This window comes from Hemitrygon akajei, unplaced genomic scaffold, assembly GCF_048418815.1.
Source record: "Hemitrygon akajei unplaced genomic scaffold, sHemAka1.3 Scf000134, whole genome shotgun sequence".
NCBI lineage: Eukaryota > Metazoa > Chordata > Chondrichthyes > Myliobatiformes > Dasyatidae > Hemitrygon > Hemitrygon akajei.
Genome location: NW_027332020.1, coordinates 101,535 through 123,999, shown reverse-complemented (window position 1 = coordinate 123,999; position 22,465 = coordinate 101,535). Strand labels below are relative to the sequence as shown.

General features: G+C 45.6%; 1 protein-coding gene across 1 annotated transcript; it reads right to left on the bottom strand.

The window, feature by feature from the left end:
• Positions 1-4,563: 4,563 nt before the first annotated feature.
• On the bottom strand, positions 4,564-22,004 carry LOC140723765 (NACHT, LRR and PYD domains-containing protein 3-like). The gene is made up of 12 exons (XM_073038300.1): positions 21,996-22,004; positions 21,732-21,891; positions 18,779-18,871; positions 17,346-17,512; positions 16,402-16,573; positions 9,361-11,098; positions 7,067-7,153; positions 6,766-6,936; positions 6,440-6,610; positions 5,728-5,898; positions 5,426-5,593; positions 4,564-5,118 (listed from the first exon to the last, which is right to left on the bottom strand). The coding sequence occupies exons 1-12, from the start codon at positions 22,002-22,004 to the stop codon at positions 5,031-5,033; spliced, it is 3,195 nt and encodes a 1,064-aa protein (XP_072894401.1). The 3' UTR covers positions 4,564-5,030.
• Between the last annotated feature and the right edge of the window lie 461 nt (positions 22,005-22,465).

Genomic DNA, 22,465 nt, shown 5'->3' with positions numbered 1-22,465 from the left:
ACTCCAAATATAATCAGCACGTAAATTCCACCCTAGACTGTGTGTACGTTGATAGACCCCTGACTGAAAATGGACACGGGGGGTGCTTGAGTAATAGATCGACTGAAAATTGGCGCATCGAGGGCGTGACGCGTGGAATTAACACACCTGTAACCGGCGGGGTCGCCTAAGGCTTGTTCTCGTCTAGGGGTAGCAGCCTTCGGCCCCGCCAAAATGGGTAATCAGCTTGTGTAGATGCTGTGTGATGTCCCCGCCTCGCCAAAAAAACAGAACACCATATGCGATAAAATGATTACAATTTATAAAGATTACTATAACTAAGTGATTAATAACGAAACAGTATATATGAAGGAAAAGAAAGTAAAGAAAAGGCGCCAAACTTATCAAAGTCCAAACCACTTCGTGCACAACCGTTGGAGCTCAATTAACGAAGTCTTCTGGCCGCCATTCGATCCCCTCCGAACTCCTCGACTCGCAGCTCAGGACCACCCGGCGTGGTCAACCAAGCACACCTATCCTCGTCTCCTCTCCTCGTGGTACCTCCTGGCTTGGGAGCTCTCCATCTTCCTCTGAACTCCTCTACCCCTTTTTTCTTCCTCTCCCAGCTTACAGGATCGCGTCCTCTCTCTCTCAACCCCTCGCGCCGATCTCCCCAAAAGCCCGCAAACAATAGCTTACAGACTCAGAAGTAAGAATAACATTAATCCCAATTGGTTAACAAAGGAATACAATTCTCGTTATCAGTAAAATTTAACCCAAACAAGCTTCCAGCACTCTCTCGCAACAAAGAAGCATTCCTACTACTAACAAAGCAAAGAAGTCATTTTGATTAACATACACAGTAACAAAAAGAAAGAAAAAATCCCTTTATACACACCTGAACATTGATTTCTCTAACTTCCATTAATACCCCTCCTGCCCTTCTTACCCCACTCCTTATTGATTTATTTATTATCCCTCTCCACTCTCTTTTTTCTCTCTGTCCCTCTCACAATCACTCCCTGTCTGCTCTCCATCTTCCTCTGAACTCCTCTCCCCCTTTTTTCTCCCTGGGCCTCCCGTCCCATGATCCTCCCCCTTCTGCAGCTGTGTATCCCTTTTGCCAATCAACTTTCCAGCTCTTAGCTTCTTCATTCCCCCTCCTGTCTTCTTCTATCACTTCAGATCTCCCTTTCCCACCCCCCACACTTTCCAATCTCTTACTATCTCTTCTTTCAGTTAGTCCTTACGAAGGGTCTTGGTCCAAAACAACCACTGAATTTCTTCCTATAGATGCTGCCTGGCCTGCTGCGTTCCACCAGAATTTTGTGTGTGTTGCTTGAATTTCCAGCATCTGCAGATTTTCCCGTGTTTGAATTCCACACTAGTGCTCATTTTTAAACCGTGTGTCATGCTCACCCTGCCAGCCATATTAATTCTATTTTCTCGTCAGTAGCGAAGTAGGGATCACAACATCACTGCTGGCCATTTTAAGACTTTCTCATAGTTTTGTCCATTGTTCTGTCCTTGGCGACCATTTTCACTCAGCCCATGAATTCCTCCCTGGATCCCATTTTATTTCCCTGCGTCACACCCTGGATAAACTAAATTTCAGTCAATCTACTGTTCAACCCCTCCCCCCCCCCCATTCTGTTAATATTCAGTCAAGGGTGTCTCAAAGTACACACACTCATAGAACGTAGAACAGTACAGCACAAAACAAGCCATTCGGCCCATAGCGTTGTACCCAACCAGCTAAAAGCTATTTAAAACCGCCCAAACATTAATACCTCCTACATAAACAACGTCTATATCCACCCATCATTCTTACATCTAAAAGACTGAAAAGCCTCTAACGTATTTGCCTGTACCACCATACCAAGCAACGCATTTGAGGCAGCCAGCACTGTCGGAGTAAATGACTTACCCCTCACATCCCCCTTGAACCTACCTCATCTCATCTTCAATGTCGGTCCTCCCGTATTAGACATTTCAACCCTAGGAATCCAATACTCCCTTGTCTACTCTATCTATGTCTCTTGTAATCTTATAAATCCCTTTCAGTTCTCTAATCAGTCTCCAGCGCAACCATGATTGTTCAGTCTCCCATGCTAGCACGTGTCATCTAAACTGGGCAGCATCTTTGTAAATCCTGTATGCACCCTCCCCAAAGCCTCAACACCCTTCCTATAGTGCGGCAACCAGAACTGTATGCAATATTCCAGATGTGATCAATACGGAGTTTTATTATGCTGCAACATAATCTTTTAACTTTTTGAACTCAGTACCTCTTGACCACGCTCCACTCGACTACACAATAGAAACATATAAACATAGAAAATAGGTGCAGGAGAAGGCCATTCGGCCCTTCGAGCCTGAACCGCCATTCAGTATGATCATGGCTGATCATCCAACTCAGAACCCTGTACCTGCTTTCTCTCCATACCCCCGATTGATCCCTTTAGCCACAAGGGCCATATCTAACTCCCTCTTAAATATAGCCAATGAACTGGCCTCAACTGTTTCCAGTGGCAGAGCAATCAACAGATTCCACACTCTCTATGTGAAGAAATTTTTCCTCATCTGGGTCCTAAAAGGCTTACCCTTTATCGATAAACTGTGACCCCTCGTTCTGGACTTCCCCAACATCGGGATCAATCTTCCTGCATCTAGCCTGTCCAATCCCTTTAGAATTTTATACGTTTCATTAAGATCCCCCCTCAATCTTCTAAATTCCAGAGAGTATAAGCTTAGTCGATCCAGTCGTTCTTCATATGAAAGTCCTGCTATCCCAGGAATCAATCTGGTGAACCTTTTTTGTACTCCCTCTATGGCAAGAATGATTTTCCTCAGATTAGGGAAAAAAACTGCACACAATACTCCAGGTGCTGTCTCACCAAGGCCTTGCACAACTGCAGTAGAACCTCCCTGCTCCTGTACTCGAATCCTCTTGCAATGAATGCCAACATACCATTCGCCTTTTTCACCGCCTGCCATACCTGCATGCCCACTTTCAATGACTGGTGTACAATGACACCCAGGTTTCGTTGCACTTCCCCTTTTCCTAATCGGCCACCATTCAGATAATAATCTGTTTTCTTGTTCTTGCCACCAAAGTGGATAACCTCACATTTATCCACATTAAATTGCATCTGCCATGAATTTGCCCACTCACCTAACCTATCCAAGTCACCTCTTAGCATCCTCCTCACAGCTAACACCGACATCCAGCTTCGTGTCATCCACAAACATGGAGATGCTGCATTTAATTCCCTCGTCTAAATCATTAATATATATTGCAAACAACTGGGGTCCCGGCACTGAGCCTTGCGGTGCCCCACTAGTCACTGCTTGCCATTCTGAAAAGGTCCCGTTTATTCCCACACTTTGCTTCCTATCTGCCAACCAATTCTCTATCCACATGAATACCATACACCCAATACGGTGTGCTTTAAGTTTGCACACTAATCCTCTGTGTGGAACCGTGTCAAAAGCCTTCTGAAAATACATATATACAGCATCCACTGGCTCTCCCCTATCCACTCTACTAGTTACATCCTCAAAAAATTCTATAGATTCATCAGACAGGATTTTCCTTTCACAAATCCATGCTCACTTTGTGCGATGATTTCACCGCTTTCCAAATGTGCTGTTATGACATCTTTGATAACCGACTCTAGCATTTTCCCCACCACCGATGTCAGGCTAACCGGTCTATAATTCCCTGGTTTCTCTCACTCCTTCCTTAAAAAGTTGGGGTTACGTTTGCCACCCTCCAATTCTCAGAAACTAATCCAGAATCTAAAGAGTTTTGAAAAATTATCACTAATGCATCCACTATTTCTTCGGCTACTTTCTTAAGTCATTGATTGACAATGACGCCCATTGTCAATCAGCCCATCGATTCTTTCATGACCAACATTTTCAATCAGCCCAGCAGCTTCTCCCTAGCCGCCATTTTCAGACAGTTTTTTCACTCCCTCTCTGGTGAACGTTTTATATCCTTGCTTTGTTTTATCCCTAGAGACCATTTTCAATCGGGGGTCTCTGGAATGAAAGACTATCTTGACCACCCTCCACTGGAATTCAAGGACTGTTTATCAGAAATAATAAATATACCTCCAACAACACAGACATTCTTAGAACCTCACCTCCAGATTCTGTGAGTTATTACTCCAAGCGTTGTGGAGAGAGAATACAGAGACTGGGAAACGTGCTCAGTAAAACTCTAGGTGTGTAGACAGGTGAGGAACCACCCCGGTAAATTTCACTGTTTGCCATATGAAGACCAGGAACCATGCGTGGTAAAACTTCCAGTGAGAGGGACACAGAAACTAAAAACCGCTCTCACTCATCCTTCCTCTTCAGAAAGGAATCTCTGAGACGGGGAGAGGGAGGAGATACTTTGCGACTGGCCTCCCTCAGCCTGGAGGTGAGACGGTGCTGTGCCACTGTGAGGAGCTCAGGACAACTGTTGCAGTGCATGTGGTTCATGGGGTAGCAGTAACCTCAGGTCATTATGTATCAAATACAACTCAAGTCAGACATCAAGACAGGAAGATTAATTTATTTTATCATGTCAAATATGTATTAAGCAGCATGTGTCCTACCGGTTTGGGGGAATAAATAAGCTGCTCCGGATTCACTGAGAGTCACTCACAATAAACTGACCAGTGACAACGAGTGACAGGTTGAATAATCACTTCCGTTTCTCACCGTCACCCTGCATCGGAGAACTGATGATTATACAATCACACGTCAGGGCAGCGTCTGAGATTGCTGCAGATCCAGGGTCACTGTCGAGGTATTATATCGGCCAGACTCCCAACCCTAGGTGTGTAATTCCCTAGGGTCACCCGGCAAAACCTGCACCCGGACATCCAGCGGAAGCTGTGCCGCCGCACGGAATGTGGGACGACGTGGCTGCAGATCACTTCTGTCATCGCCGAGGTCTTGTCTGGAGCCAGGGTCCATTACAACCATCGGGAGTTAAATCTACAGGGCTGTCATTAAAGGGGAGGGTAAGATATCCCCATCCCACAAGCAGATGTTCACAGGATCACGTCCAGTCCAGGTCTGCATTCCTGCAGGGACTTCAGTTCCTCCTTTCCATTCCAACTGAACTGATTGTACCGCAGCCTGAAACAGATGGAAAAATCAGCGAAATAAACAGCTTATATAACAGTATCAGTAACAGGGACTGGGGTTAATCTACTGTGGGTATACCCGCACCATAGGGACCGCCGTGCTTCAAGAAGGCCTCACCACCTTCTCAAGGGCAACTGTGGATGAGCAATAAATCCTGACTCAGCTGGTGACGCCCACATCCCGTAAATGTATAAATTTTAAAAAAAAGTTTTTCAACAACACTCGTAGACAAATATCGGCAGATATCTCGTGGATCCGCAGATATTTTACCACACTGAATATTAACACAAACACTCACTCGATCCGCTCCAGATTCGGGAGGGTCTCAATGAGACGGCGGAGAGCGGGAGCAGATCGGTCTTTGAGTGAGTTCCATCCGAGGTTTAGCCTTGTCAGTGACCGGTTCATACTGAGAACGGAGACGAGATCTTCAGCACCGGAATCTGTGAGACCAACACCCCACAGCCTGGAGATGAGAGAGTGAGAGTGAAGGACACAGCGATAAGAGACGATATCAGTAACACTATTACTGATCACATTAATGTTCAGTGTCAAACACCCAGAGAATGTAAGCACAATCTCCCACAGTTTGGTACTTACTGTAGTGTCTGTATTTTACATTCCGGGTTCCTCAGAGCTGCAGACACCAGTTTCACTCCTGAATCTCCCAGTTTATTTTCATTCAGGTTCAGCTCCGTCAGTGACCTGTTTGTATTGAGAGTGGAGGCGAGATATTCCGCCCCAGCGTCTCCGAGACCAACATCGTCCAGGCTGGAGATGAGAGTGAGTGACGGTGAAGGATGTAGAGAGATAAGAGACGGTACAGATCCCTAGTGTTTATCAGCAACACAATCACTGATCACATTAATATTCAGTGTCAGGGAACCAGTGACTATGAATGAATGATCTTTATTGTCATTATACATAGATACAATGAAGCTCTGTTTGGCTTCCTCTCAGGCAATTAAGTAAAGCGGTAGATAAAAACAAGACAGTAATAGAAAAATAGTATTAAATAGATAAGTAGCAGAAAAAAAATTGCAGCAGCACCGGAATATCACAATAATGCACAAAGTGCCGTTAGTGCAAGTGTTTGAGTCCTTGTGTGTGCATGTGTGTGCTCACAGTTTCAGTCATTGTTCTGTGGGAGTGGTGTGATGGAGGCCACAGCTCTGGGGTAGAAGCTGTTCCTCAGTCTATTTATTCTGGCTTTTAGTGTCAAGAACCTTTTTCTGGAAGGCAGCTGGTCAAACAGGGAGTGGCCGGGATGTGTGGTATCTCTGGTATCACTACGTCCCAGTCTGATACTTACTCCAGTTTCTGTATCTTACACTCTGCATTTCCCAGAGCCGCAGACACCAGTTTCACTCCAGAACCTCCCAGTTCATTTCGACTCAGGTCCAGTTCCGTCAGTGATCGGTTAGTACTGAGGGAAGAGGCGAGATCCTCGGCACCAGAATCTGTGAGACTGACCTCCCTTAGCCTTCAGATGAGAGAGAGTGAGAGTGACAGACACGGAGAGAAAGGAGATGGTACAAATCCCCAGTGTTTATCAGTAACACATTTACTGATCACATTAATGTTCAGTGTCAGACACCCTGTGACTATAATCACAATCTCCCATAGTCTGATACTTACCCCAGTTTCTGTATTTTACACTCCGGGTTCCTCAGAGCCACAGACACAAGCTTCACTCCAGAATCTCCCAGTTCATTACCACTCAGGTCCAGAACTGTCAGTGACCGGTTTGTACTGAGAGCGGAGATGAGATCCTCAGCACCAGAATCGGTGATACCCACGTGGTTTAGCCTGGAGATGAGAGAGAGTGAGGGTGCAGGACACAGAAAGACAAGAGATAGTACTGACAACTGATCATATTAATGTTCAGTGTCTGATACCCAGTGACTGTAAACACAATCTCCCACAGTCTGGTACTTACCACAGTTTCTGTATTTTACACTTCGGGTTCCTCAGAGCCGCAAACACAAGTTCCACTCCTGAATCTCCCAGTTCATTCCACCCAAGTCTAAACACAGACAGACAATTTGATGAACAAAGTGATTCCAACGGTGGGTCTGAGGGAATTTCATCACTCGGAGATTCGAGGAAACATTAAACCCTCTGATAAATCGCTGATCGGAATTTCTCAGCTTCACGTTAGTCACCGAATGTTAGTAATTTAGTCTGTCGTTCTGTCCCTGTTAACTTACCATATTTTGTTTCACTTCCCGACAATTTTCAATTTTAGAAAAATAATCCTGACTTGAGAGGGTCGGAAAGGGCAGGTTGAAGGGTGGGACAGAAGTCCCACAATGAGGAGTTGTGGGTGGAAAAATGTCCAGGGGTGACGGTGAGAGTGACTCCACCAGAGTGAAAGCACTGGAGCTGATAGATGACAAAGGAAACGGGATTATCGAGGAAGAGATTCAACAGGAGTGAAAGGGTATGGGGAAAGTGAGATCCCCATGGGAGAAAGGGGGATGGGGGAGAGAGATCCCTCAGGTGGATGGGAGAGTGGGAGGGAGATCCCTCAGGAGGAAGGGGGATTGGGACAGAGATCACTCAGGAGGAAGGGGGATTGGGAAGAATCCTCTAGCAGAAGCGGTGAGGGAGAGAGATCCCAGAGGTGGAAGGGGAAGGGGAAAGAAATCCCTCAGGAGGAAGGAGGATTGGGAGGGAGATCCCTTAGGAGGAAGGGGGAATGGAGGGAGATCCCTCAGGAGAAAGGGGGATTTGGAGGGAGATCCCTCAGGAGGAAAGTGGGATGGGGAGAGATATCTCTCAGGAGGAAGTGGGATGGGGAGGGAGATCTCTCAGAAGGAAGGGGGGATGAGGCTGAGAGATCCCAACAGGAAGAAGAGGTAGAGAAACAGATCGCACAGAAGTAAGGGGGATGGGGAAGAGAGATCCTAACAGGAGGATAGTAATCAGAAAAGATGATCTGCAGTTCAACTCAGTAAGACAAAGGAGATATTGACATACTTTAGGAAGATCAGACCTTCACGGCTCCCTGTTACTACTGATGGTGAGAACGTGGATGTGGTGAGGACAAGTGTCTGGATGACAGACTTGAGTGGATTGCCAACACATGGCTGTGTACAAGAAAGGAAAGAGTTGCCTTGACTTCCTGACGAGTTAGCGTTCATTTGCAGTATGCAGGCCTCTCCTTCACATGTTCTACCAGTCTGTTTTCACCAGTATAATCTCTTATATATGGTGTGCTGGAGCAATAGCATCACCACGGGTGATGCCAACAGGATCAATAAACTGAACAGAAATGCTGACAGCGTTATAGGAGTCACACTAGACACAATGGAGGCTGTGGTAGAACAAAGGACACTCCGGAAAATCCTGGCAGTTCTGAGCAATATTTCTCCATCTCTGCATGTCACCTTGGCTGAATATAGGGGTACTCTGAGTAATAGACTAAGACAACTATGCTGTTCCAAAAAGTGCTATATGAGGTCATCTTTACCCTCGGTCATTAGGCTCTATAAGAAGTCAACCCATAGCCGGGGAAGTGATTACTCTTTCCTGTTAGACTGTTTCAGTTGTTTACTTTTTATTCTTTTCTGCTTCTCTTCTCATATTTGTATATTTACATGTTTGTGCACTTGTAATGCCACTGTAACACTGTAATTCCCTTTTAGATCAATGAAGTATCTATCTCTCTGTCCCACTAGGGAGGTGATCTGGACGTATATCACACGGGAAAGGTTGCCCTAAACTAAGGCCCACAATCGGAGATGAGATGCCCACGTGAGGTCTGGGTATATGGTGGTAATGAGCAAAATGACGCAGGTGGAGTTATGGTGACAGTCACACACCGGAAGGGGGAGACAATCCCTTTCACTGGGACAGCACACTGACCTTCAGGGGAAGTGGGTGGAAATCTCCAAACAACCTGCTGCAGTCAGTGTTGGTCTGGGTGTCAGAAACAGTGACATGGGCATCGTCAATGGACGTGTCACAGGCAGCAAGAAACACTGCCATCCCTGTCATTTACGACCATTAAACCAATGGCCATTGTTCACTGATCTGATGAAGGGTCCAACATCCCCTCACAAAGAACCACAGAACCTTCCTGACTTTGGGGATTTACTGACAGATCTCCTGCTCATTTGACACAGTTCTTTACTATCTGATTCACTATAGTTTTATCCAAATTCCTTAACATTGAAATAACACAATGGAACAGTATCACAGTACAGAGTGAGAGATAAATCAAGTTACCTTAACTCCTGACACTTGTGCAGCCCTGGTCCCAGCCGCTGGATTCCTTCACACTGAATGCGGCAGTCCAAAAGGTCGAGGTGTTTTATTGTATCACAGATTCCAATGACATGAGACAGGACTTCGCAGTCAATCGGGGTCAGTAACATTCGACTGAATGAAAGTGTTTCCACAGATCCCAGTGTGTCCTGAGCCAGCCCACGATTTTGAGACTCAAACAGGTAGTGCAATGTGTTCAGGAGGCTCCTTTTACCAGCTTCGCTCCTCGTGTTACCACTCTGGCGTTTAACCTCCTCCCTCACCCAGTCAATCACCCGGCAGGTTGTTTGATGAGGAAATGGACCCAGAAACTCCTCCAGGCCCCGAGCTGTCATTGGGGAGGAGAGACCAGCAACAAAACGGAGAAATACCTCAAATCGCCCATCTGACGTCTTGTGGGCTTCAGTGAGAAATTTCAGGATATCCCCGGGATGTATAGTCAGGAATTGTGCTACTGCCGCTACAAACTCTTGGATGGTGAGGTGTGGGAATGTGTACACCACGCTGTGGGCAGAATCCTCTCTCTCCAAAAGCTCCATCAAGAACCCGGACAGGAACTGGGAAGGCTGCAGATTGTACTTGATCAAATCTCCATCTGTAAACACAATCTTCTTCTCGGACACTCCTCTGAAGGCCATCTGACCAACCCTGAGTAACACATCACGGGGGTTCTCGATCTCTCGGCCGTGGTTTTTCAGGATGTTGTAAATATAGTAGGAGTACAGTTGGGTGATGGTCTTGGGAACCTGCTGTGGGTCCCTGACTCTTCTTGCGAAGAAGGGACCCAGTGCCAATGCAAGGATCCAGCAGTAGGAGGGGTTGTAGCTCATGGTGTACAGGATCTTGTTCTCCTGCATGTATTTGAAAACAGCTGCAGCCACGGTCTGATCTTCAAAATGCCTGACGAAATATTCCTTCCGTTCCTCACCAGAAAATCCCAGGATTTCAGCCCGGACACTAATCTCAGCCTTTTCCAATAAATGTAACGCAGTGGGGCGTGTCGTCACCAGCACTGAACACCCTGGGAGCAGCTTGTGCTGGATTAAACTGTACACAATGTCTGACACTTCACACCAGCACTCAGGATCTGGGCACTGGTGCTTGCGTTCTCTGTCTCTTTGACTGTCAGCAAAATCGATTCTGTGCATGAATTCATCCAAACCATCTAATATAAACAGCAATCCCTCTGGGTTCTTCCAGACCTCTCTCAGGATATTCCCAAAGTAAGGATACTGATCCAGAATCAGTTCCATCAGGCTTGTTCGACGGTTAATGGAGTTTAAATCCCGGAATTTGAAACTGAACACAAACTGGAATTGTTGGTATATTTTCCCCGTGGCCCAGTCGTAAACAATCTTTTGTACCATTGTTGTTTTCCCGATCCCCGGGGCTCCAGCCACTGCTGCCGAGCTCCCAGATTTGGAGTTACTCCGGGAAAAGCTGCTCCGGAACAATGTTTCAGTCCCGAATTTTTCCAGCTCTCCACGGAGATGTTTCTCTCTCCACTCCTCGTGGTCTCTGCCTCTTGCCATCAGCTCATGTTCCACCAGTGTCCGATCTCGAACAGTGGAAATGACCGTGAGTTCAGCGTATCGATCAACCAGCTGGAAAACCTTCACCTTCTCCCTCATCAGGATCGTGTTCACTCTCAGTTTTTCAGTTTGTGCCCGCAGAGTCTCCTTGTGTTTCTGTTGAACTTCTTCCATGGGAACAGACAGTGGACAAACTGTTAGATGCCTTAATTCAGAACTTAGTATTTAAGTACTCTAGAATTAGTTCAAAGCTATTTCATTAATTGGATTCATCAATGGAGCCTCGTACAGTAAATTCAATTAACAGACTCCTGACTGGATAGAGTGGCCTGGTCCAGATAAACACCAGATCATCACATTTCCAGATTAATTGTGGTGTGAAGGTGCGTATTGCCCTGGTAGCTTACTGACCCCCGACTGTCCTGTACTGGAAAACAAAGATAACCCAGAGCTATCTTTGTTCTTGTGGAAGAACTTTGAAAGCCCGATGTTTGATATGGAGATGGAGAAAAGGGTAGTGGGCATTTTGACAAAAGAACAGGCCGGGGAATCACAGCTCCCCCTCATACCGTCACTTATTCAAAGCACAAAGTGTATTTGTTGATCAGCATGTGCACTGTGGGTGGGAGTTGTTGGGGGAGAAAATGTCACTGTCTTGCTCAAGGGATGGAGACAGTCAGCATCTTGACTGAAAATGCAGACAAATCTCCCCCCCCCCCCCCATCATCACAGATGCTGCTCAGCTCACTGAGTTCCTCCAGAAAATCTGCAGTCTGGTGTCTCCCACACCACCCGTCTAACCATCACAGATGCTGCTCAGCTCACTGAGTTCCTCCAGAAAATCTGCAGTCTGGTGTCTCCGAAAGTGTCTGTGTTGCAAATCCTCAGAAGAGTCAAGATTGAAGATACACAAGTGCAATGGAGAAGGAAATAATTGTTATTCCGGATCTGATGTAGCACAGAAAACTCAGATAAAGAACACAATGGAAAACACAATAAATATAAATATATACGGTCCAGGAGTCACTCTGAACTCAGGTGGTGGTGGTGGAGTGGGGGTTGTCAGTTGTGGAGGGTAGCTTAGTCTGTGTGATGAAGGGAAAGGTAAACTTAGGTAGAGGGATAGGTAGATGAGGGAATGGATTAAGGGGTATGATCAGCTTACGTACCTTATGTTACTGAGCAGTCAGAAAGAAACTCTACCCGGAAACAGGTGACGCACTAGGCATGTTCTCTAAAAGTGCTAAGCATAACTAAATATGGGTATAGTATGATTGAATGGACATCTTAAGACATAACTAAATATGGGACATAATGTTCGAGAGCAGGGGGAAGTGTCGGGGGAGGTACCAATATGAGCAAGTTTGGCTGGCCTTGGCAGGAATAATTATAACTAACCAATAATGATTTTACATCAAATTGTATCTTAGCATATGATAGAAACTATTCTAAAACTGTATTAAATCACGTAATTATAATATTTCCTGTAATGATTGCTGTTATAAATTGTGTGGAATTGTGTTCTGGGGGAGGGCACTGTCTCTTTGGGAGATCATCTGTAACTCCCCCCATAGTATGCTATGAATAAAAAGTGATGTTTGATGAAGTTTCTCTTGTTTTATGGTTTTATTGATTTCGTGGTACCTTGCGTTATTGCAACGGGTTGATCCGCCTTTAACAGTTGGAGGTGTTGATCCGTCTTACTGCTTGGGAAAAGTTACTGATTTTGAGTCTGGTTGCCATGCTGTGCATGCTATGTAGCCTGCTCCCTCATGGGAGAAGGGCAAACAGCCCATACCAGGATAGGTGGTATCCCTACTGATGCTAATGGCCCTTTTCCGGAGCCTTTCTGTATGTACGTCCCTGATAGAAGGTAGGCTGGGGATGCCGGTGATGCACTGGGCAGTTTTGACAACCCGTTGTAGGGCCTTCCAGTCAGCCACAGATATGCAGCGTGTTGGCCTGTCCTCTGCAGCACAGCTGTAGAAGGACGCGAGTGTAGATGTGCGTATAGGTCAGACAACGTCTGTGGAAAGGGGAGAAAGGGGAGATGCTACCGGTCTGTGACTTTCAATACAAGTTTGAAAACCATGGCGATTACAGGTCGGGTGATGAAGAAGAGAGCAGAGACCGAGGAATTTCGGTAGCAGGTGGGTCAGGATTTGAACTGTCACAGGACCTGCGTAGAAAATAGAGCAGCACAGAAATAGGCCCTTCGCCACACAACATTGATGCCAGCATAATGCCACATTAAACTCGGATGTTTAAACATTCACCTAATTTAGATTACAGTCTGTAGTATCGTTCCTTTTACCAAAATGCATTATCATATGTTTTCCAACACTGTAGTCCATCTGCCAGATTTTGCCCATTCTTCTAATTTGTCTAAGTGTTGCTGCAATCGCATTGCTCCCTCAGAACTACCGATCCCTCCACCTATCTTCGTATCATCTGTAACCTTTGCCACAAAACCATCAGTTACATGATCTAAATCATTAACAAACAATCTGAAAAGTAGCGGACCCAATACTGACCCCTGAGGAAAACCACTAGTCACCGGCAGCCAACCAGAAAAGATTCATTTTATTCCCACTTGCTGCCCCCTGCCTGTCGGCCATTCCACTATCCATGCCAGTATCTTTTCTGTAACGCCGTTGGAGTTTATCTTGTTAAGCAGCCTCATGTATGGCAACATATCAAATCCCTTCTGAAAATCCAATTAAATGACATCCTCTGCTCTCCTTTTTCAACCCTGCTTGGTATTTATTCAATGAACTCTAGCAAATTCGTAAAGCAAAATTTGCCTTCATATAAACTACGCTGATTTTGACTTATTTTATCATTAGGCTCTAAATACCTCAAAACCTGAATATTAATAATTGAATTGAATTAACTTTATTTCCTACATCCTTCACATACATGAGGAGTAAAAATCTTTACGTTACGTCTCCATCTAAATTTGCAATCAGAGTAAACATAGCAATCCGTATGTGCAATGTTATTATGTGCAATCCCAGTAATTTAAAATAATGTATAGACTCCAACAGTTTCCCAATCACTTAAGTTAGGCTAACTGGCCAAGAGTTTCACAAACAAGAAGAAATCTGCAGATGCTGGAAATCCAAGCAACACAAACACAAAATGCTGAAGGAACTCAGCAGGCCAGGCATCATTTATGGGACAGTTGAAGTTTCGGGCCGAGATCCGTCGGCAGGACTGGAGACAAAGGCTGAGGAGAAGATTTGAAAGGTGGGGTGGGGGTAGGAGAGAAATGCCAGGTGATAGGTGGAACTTGGAGGGGAAGGGATGAAGCAAAGCGCTGGGAAGTTGATTCTTGATAGAGACAGAAGGCCATGGAAGAAAGATAAAGGTGGGTGTGGGGTGCTCCAGAGGGAGGTGGCAAGGAGATAACACGAGAGAAGTACGAGGGCATGGGGAACGGTGAAGGAGGAGGGGAAGCTTTACTGGAGGATTGAGAAATCGGAGAAATCAATATTCATGCCATCAGGTTGGAGGCTACTCAAACGGAACATAAGGTCTTGTTCCTCGAACTTGAGAGTGGCCTTACCCCGACGGTGGAGGAGGCCATGGAGTGAAATATCGGAATGGGAATGGGAAGTGGCAATAAAATGGGTGGCCTCTGGAGATCCCGCTTGTTCTGGCGGACACAGTATACATGCTCGACGAAACGGTCTCCCAGTCTACGTCGTGTCTCACCGAGGCCATACCGAGATTATCTACCCCTCCCTCTGGTGCTCTCTCCACCCCCTTTTTTCCTTTTTTTCATGGCCTTCTGTCTCTTCCATTAAACAGCTTCCTAGCTCTTCGCTCATCCTTCCCCTTCCATGTTTCACTTACCAGCTGGCGTTTCTCTCTCCCCTTCCACCCCCGCCCTCCACCTTTCAAACCAACTCCTCAGCGTTCTATTTCCAGTCCCACCGAATGTTCTCGGCCCGAAACGTTGACTGTACTTTCTCCATAGATGCTGCCTGGTCTGCTGAGTTTCTTCGTCATTTTCTGTGTGTTAGCCGATAATTTCAATTCTTTCGCTTTCTTCATCTATTTTTGTTGCCTTTTGTTAGATTTTAAAAGCTTCCCAATCAACTAACTTCCCACTCACTTTTGCTACAATATATTGCATTTCCTGTTCATTTATGCAGTCTCTAGCTGCCTCCTAAGGGTTCATTTACATTAATCTCCCTAACAAGATCTGATCTCACAGTCTATCAGGACCATAACAGAGGTGTGTGGGGTCTCACAGTGTGTCAGGACCCTGTGCGGGGTCCTGACCCAGTGTATGTGTGGGGTCTCCATTTAATGTATTCGACTGTGATGGGGAGCGTAGGAAAACAGTGATTGTGGACATATTTACTTTAGAGAATGTGACAGTGGCAGAAATTACGTTCTTCAATAATCAGGGAGTGTATCTGTTTCATATTCATAAATGGCTGTAGGAATTTCACAGTTGTGTCTGCTCTCTCGGGAAACAACATGAGGAAAAGTGAAGAACAGGCTTGCAGCAATTTACCAAATCCATGGTGTAGGGAAACTGAGGGGTTTCATCGACCGGATGTGAACTGGAACAGCATTAGCAGAGGTGACAGAGACTTGAGTAGTTTGTAAGCTTCCTGATTTGTCTATCAATGGTCCCATATTTAAATTATCATCTTTGCGATTTGTTCGTGTAAATGAGAGAGACTGAACCAGGGTTCTGAAGAGGATTCCTTATATTTCTATTAAAAGCTTCTAATAATCAGATAAAACATGAGCTGATGTAATATTAATAAGTTTTGTGATATTTGTCTTTCCAACGCTCTTTCCTCTGTTACAGATCTAACTCAGTCTGTAGTGATGAAGCCTTACAATCTCTGAGCCCATGCACTGCCCCGGGCTCCGTTTTCACAGACATGACGGGCTTATGGATGTAGTGAAGCTTCCCATCCAGACGGTCACAATATAACTAATTGCAATATTATTTATAGATATTTTCAGTCCTCTGCAACTTCCTTGCTGTGATCCCACAATCCTGGCTTTCCTTGTCCGAATTCCCATCTCTCACAGTTCCACAGTGTCTATCACACAACACCGGCACACATGAATTTCAGCTTCTGTGGACTGAGCTGAGGAATATGTCCCCCAGTCTCACCCTCTCTAACACTGCAGCAGTGTTTGCACTAGGGAGTGCAGATGTGAACACAATGTGTTCATATGCTGCTCTGTGGTTGAACAGACCAGTTGGGATGTTACCCGCTTTTCTAATTAAAGTGATGCTATTATTACTATTCTGTGACTGGAACTTCAGTGACGCCCAACTCTAAGAAAAGATAATCTGCAGGAACCGTGGGAGTTTAGAAAATGGTTAAGGATGAGGCTGTTAGGAGGGGCAGTGGCTGACAAGGGAAGGTTTTGACTTTTTGGTGCAAAGAAATATAAGTTGTTTTCTTTTAATTAATGCCTGATATTATCTCACCATATATCTGTATTTCCTTCAGGATTTTGTCCAAATTTGGGACACCGTTCCGCATTTTCACAAAGGTTTCCCACATCACCCTCCGGGCGCGAGAGCCTTTCTCCATCACCAGGCTCAGGAGGAGTTTAGAACTGTCCGCGCACTCTCCTTTATCAGCGAGATCAGAGATTTTCTGTGAAGAGCAATAGTGAACTTATTGGGGACTGACAGATTCACACAGTGAATGAGAAGTAAATGATGTGCTCTGTAACGGGATCACACTGAGCAGTCACCCGGACGGGTGCTGATCCTGTCTGGACATGGACATTCTGAGTGTAGATGTAAAACATAAATCAGAAAACAACAATCACAGATGAAGAAAGAAAACATCAGGGTTTTTACAACAGAGTGGACAGTCGCAGGGAAGTTGCACAAAAGGTGAAATGATTCATCTCCTCAATCTGCCAGTGTCCAACATGATAGCGGATTACTGGATGACATTTGACACCTTTCCTTTGCCTTTTCCAGTGAAGGTTTATTCGGTGATTACACATTACAGTATTCCCCGATCCACACTGTTTGGAGTTGCAGATCGTAACACAATCATCTCCACCCAGAACAGAGCACACTCGAGCTCCCCCGGCACCCACAGGTGATGCCCCGGTTCTCACTGACATCCTGCCGCCATGCTGCATGTTATTCCCAAACCGAAACCTCCCGTCACATTTCCATTTCATACTGTAAGCACACACAACTATTACTTGCTCAACTCACTCTGAACATTGAACAACTACCCACCAGTCCACCCCTTCCTATCACTGTTTCAGATTCACATGTTTGCGATTGCATGTACAGTATTTATTTCCCAGTTGTTCTTTTATCTAATTATAAAATCTGATGAGTCAGAGTTCCGACACCCCATCAGTCCTGTGATGTCCGAAAATTCAAATTTTCCTCCCACTCACCCGATGTTCCACTCCGCTGAACTGATTCTCGGCCGTTAATGCCAGGCTCACTCCATGAACCTCTTCTTCCAACGCCTGCTCCAGCCTGTCCCGGTAGAAGTCCGTCAACTGCAGCAGCTGGGAATCGTCCCAGCTTTCCAGGGGCCCGGTGATCGCTGAGCTCGGACCTATGAAGGAATATGAGGAGCATTAAAGAAATTACTGACCTCATAATGGGCAGAAACTTTCTCTCTGGAACCTAAAGATCACCAGTCACAGTCCGAAATACATATACTGCAGGGGTGTCAAACACATTTTAGGTCACGGGCCGGATTGAGCAAAATGCAGCTTCATGCGGGCCGGATCAGTCGGACGCGTGCGAACGCAGCTTTCGTTGCCTCCGTTTTTTCAGCCTGCTCTCATGTGTCTCAGTCCCTGCTATAACTACAAAGTGTTTCACTTTACAAATTCCGTTTCTTATGAAGAAGACTGCGGAGCAAGACTGCCGAATAAACACTAAAAATCCTGAAAACCCGGTAGCGGAATAAACTCAGCATTAGCCATATCATACGCCATAGGCGCTTCGATTACTGGGGCCAGCTTTAATAGTAATTAGATATTATCTCGCGGGCCAAAGATAATTCCACCGCGGGCCGGATTTGGCCCGCGGGCCTTGAGTTTGACATATATGATATACTGGAACGGGGGGGAGGGAGGAATGGTCTTGGACCAGGAGGTGGGAGGCGCCGGTGGTGTAAGAGGGGATATAGTTCCATCTGTTGAAAGCTGCTCTTTCGTGTCCCCAGGAATATACCTCTCTGTTTGGAAAGGATTCTGCTTATTTCTGAGAATATAGTAACCCAGCACCATCACTCTCCTGGTACTGACCATCACAACCGGGTTACTGTCTGCCTGCTTGGTCAACCCCTTCCTCAGCAAATCTCTGGGATATCTCGCAAAATGCTGCAGGTACTCAGCATGTCAGGCAGCACCTATGGAGGTGAATAAGCAAGCAACGTTTCGGGCCAAGGTCCTTCATCGGACTGGAAATGAGGGAACAGAAATTCTAGATATTGCCACATTACTTTCTATTCATCGTGGTCCTGATCCGAAATGTCAAATGTTTATTCCTTTCCATGGATGCTGTCTGACCTGCTGAATTCTGCCAATATTTTGTGTGTCTTTTTATTGCCCAAAACTTCCAGCATCTGCAGAATGTCTTGTCTTCTGGAGTAACCCGCTATTTTAATGTGCATCAGAATCTGCTCGAGGAGAAGGAGCAGACGGTAACTGTACTCCTTCCACGAGTGACTGTGTTTCTCCCAGAGATGTTAATTCTCTCTCTCATCTCTCTGCTGAGTTCTCACAAACACTTTGTGAATTGCCGATATTGAGTTAACCCCAGACACAGATTTAGCAGAGTATTTATAAATTAAAATAATTCGCTTACATACCCGTGTCCTTTCCTGATGTTGACGGCACTGGAACTCCTTCACTGCTCGCATCTTCAGCCATTTTGAGGACAGCTGTGCTCAGTTTTTGCTGCTCTGTAACAAAACAAATAACATGAGGGTCAAATATTATTCGGGATTTAAAGGGGAACACTTGTTTTTAAACTTAGGCAAACATTTCCAAACATCTTGGGCCTGTCCACTAAAGCCTTGACATGGCCTGGTCCACCTGCGCCCATCCACCCACAGTAACACAATGTCCATTTCTGATCTCTCCATGGATTGTACGCTGGGCCAGGCTTCTCCAGGGCATCTATTGGCTATATTGCAGGCAATTCCCTTTTAGGAGCCAATCTTGTGTTCTGGACCAGGAGTGATGTCAAAAAGGTAAGGCAAGACAAGTTGAGCAGGCAGCACCCAATGCTTTGGCCCTCCTACCACTGGTGGCGCTACGGTCCGTAATGGACTGCTGTTACAGCAGTGTTTGTTGAACGCATTTCTGCTGACCAATGGGACATCCATTCCACTCGTCACTGTATTATACAGATATCTCAGACACACCTGATTCTCACCATCTCCCTTCAGTTTTACATCCCCTGGCGTTGACACCAGTGGCAATACATGGTTTGAGTCTATATAGAATCACTCTGACATCCTGAACAATGCAATCTCACACATTGCATCACGGCATCTTGTCCTGAAGCACTACAATTTCTCCGCCAGGACTTTAAGACCATTATTATCACCTAAACTCGGTCAAGAGTTCTTTGGACATATCACCAGGCTATTATCAGATAGTTATATAGTACCTTGTTAAACACAATGTAGACCCACCATGCATCCGAAATAGCAAGTTGGGAAAATAATCTTTGACATAAATAAAACAAAATACTGGAATTATTCAACAAGACAAAAAGTATTTTCATATTTTAGTTGGAAGTCCCTGTATCAGAGTTAAACCTGTGTGTAAGAGTCATTATCTGCTCTCTATCTGCACTGTATTCTCCATTGCGTATTAATGATATTGTTTTGTTCCTCAATTTGTTCCACAACACTCGGTGCCCTCCTATTCACTATACCAGTCCTACCCGTGCCTGACTGTCCAAATGCACCAACTCTCACTTGTTCAAGTTGAAAACCATTCGCCATTTCTCAGTTCATTTCCATAACTTACCAAGATGTCTTTGAAATTCATTGTAACCTGTTGAAATATCAATCACAGTCCCGAATTTAGTATCAGACTTTCTAACCGTGCCATGTGCATTCATATACAGATAAATGGCATGAATAACCAATTAACGATGTCTCGACACTGACATGCAGGCTGGGATACAGACTGGACAGAGGTTGAACAAGATGGCTGATATATATCATTGTGGTGATTGGATGCAGGCTGGACAAAAATTGAACAAGATGGTTAAGGTATATAATTCATGTGGTGGAATCCAGACTCCCAGAGATTGTACAGGATGATTGATATATATCATTGAAGTGGTGGGATGCAGACTGGACAGAGGTTTAACTAGATGGGCATGAGCAGAATTGTCCAGGCTGGAGATGGAATCAACAGCACTCTCTGATGGTTATTCAGTAATACACAGATATTGAAATAATAGTACGCACTACTAGAAAACATATTCCAATATAACAAAGCCAAAACAAATAATACGAATTTCAGTATGTGCCCTTTTCCACTCTGCTTCATCAATGCTCCGCACAAAGTATCCCATCCTGATACTTCACATCTTCACACGGCTACTGCTCTTCCTTTAACTGAGTGAAATAGCGGAGAACTGTGAACACAGCGGACTACAACATAGAAACCAATCTCCCCTCCATGGACCCTGTCTATACTTCCCACTGACTCAGTAAATCAGCCAGCATAATGAAAGATCCCTACAACCCTGAACATTCTCACTTCTCACCCTCCCATAGGGGCGAAGATAAAATAAAACAGAAACATGCCACCGGGGTGAAGGACAGTGTCCATTCTGCTGTTAGAAGCGAACAGTGTGATGAGTGGACTCCTGATCTCACAGTCTAAATCGATGTGACCTTGCACCACATATTCACCTGCACTGCACTTTCTCTATAACCAGAATGATTTGTTTTACCTCAATGTACTGCTGCAATGTATTGATCTCTGTGGAGAATACCAGAGACACGATTTTCACTCTACCCCTGTACATGGAAAACCAAATAAAGATTCCCCATTTCGATCATGTGGAAATATTACACAGCTTGGGTTGCTCCTTTAGAAATTCTGGAGGGACTGTACACATTTCCGAGAAACCCAGATAAATGATAAAAACTTAATTCCCGCATTTATAGGGCCAGATATCGGGAAACACTGTCAGCGTTTCTGCCGGTCGTAGCAATGGAGAGAAGATGGAAATAAAATTCCCAATCCCCAGAGAGGACGTGAGAGATCTAGATCTCACTGTCCTGTCTGAACGGGGAAAGATGAAACTACTCATACACGTGGAGGAGTCTCCGAGGGTGCGATTACTCTGTTTAACCCTCTGTCTGCAAGAACACAACAGGCCGAATGGCCGCTTCCAGTGTGATGGAAACATGTAAAACAATTATCGACCCAAGGCATCGATCCAGGTGAAGTTCGGATCCGCTACCGGGCCGGCTGATGGAGGTAAAGTTCCCCAGTTCCCCAGGAAAATCTTAATGCATGAGTTTAATCTCGGCATCTTCACCTCATCCCGCTCCTGGGACCAGAACACCAGGGGCTGAGCGGGGACTCATCTCAGGCGGTTCGGTGCGAAAGCCCCATAACCGGGACCGACCACGACAGGGTATATCCAGGAAGCGGGACGAGGCCGGCAGTTCGAGGAAGTTAACGGAACTCTCTGCCCAGGTTCCCGGCCCCCGGGAACGGCTTCATTACTCCCCGATGTGAGATTGTCGGTCGCGTTCACCCCGAGTGACCGGCCTCAATACTCACTGATGAGAACTTGATCAATTTGTCCCGCAGACAGTGATCGGTCCCCGGGCTCCCCGCCGATGATCCACTTCAACTGAGAACGGAAAGAAAACCACGCCCATCCGGAGACTGTGAGAGCGGGGGCGGGGCCTCGGAAGCGGAAACCGCAGATGCTGCTGATCTGCGTTGAAATGGGAGCGGGAAACCGGATCACGTGACGTGTGGAGGGTCTCCCGTCTGAACCGGTGACTGGACCCCTCGCCCCTCACAAGCTGCCCGACCTACCTGCCGCATTTTACACCTCATTTCATATTTACACCAGCCACATTTTTTTTGTTCAGACTGAAAATGTTACATTCAGTGCAACAATAATGAGTTATCAGTCATTGCCCCATACTCAGAAATGAGAAGTGCTACTTAACTTCAACACTGCAGAAGGACATAATCATTCTGAAAGAGTTCTTCTCAACCATTGAGTTAGTTGCTGAGCTGATTTACAGCTGCCTGGTTGAAACTCAAGAAGCTTTCTTCAGTGTGATCACTGGATTGTTTTCCCGGGTGCCTGTAAAAGTCTCAACAACACATCTTCCATCCCATCAATCCCCACAAATTCAGCCAGCAGCTGATCCACAACCGTTCTCTTCCTGCATGTTAAATATTTTAGCTGCCAAGTTTGAAGTAATTCAAATTCTTCACCATTCCCAAGGCAGTCTCCCATCACATTGGGTTTAGACCCTCTTTACACATCTCCCATG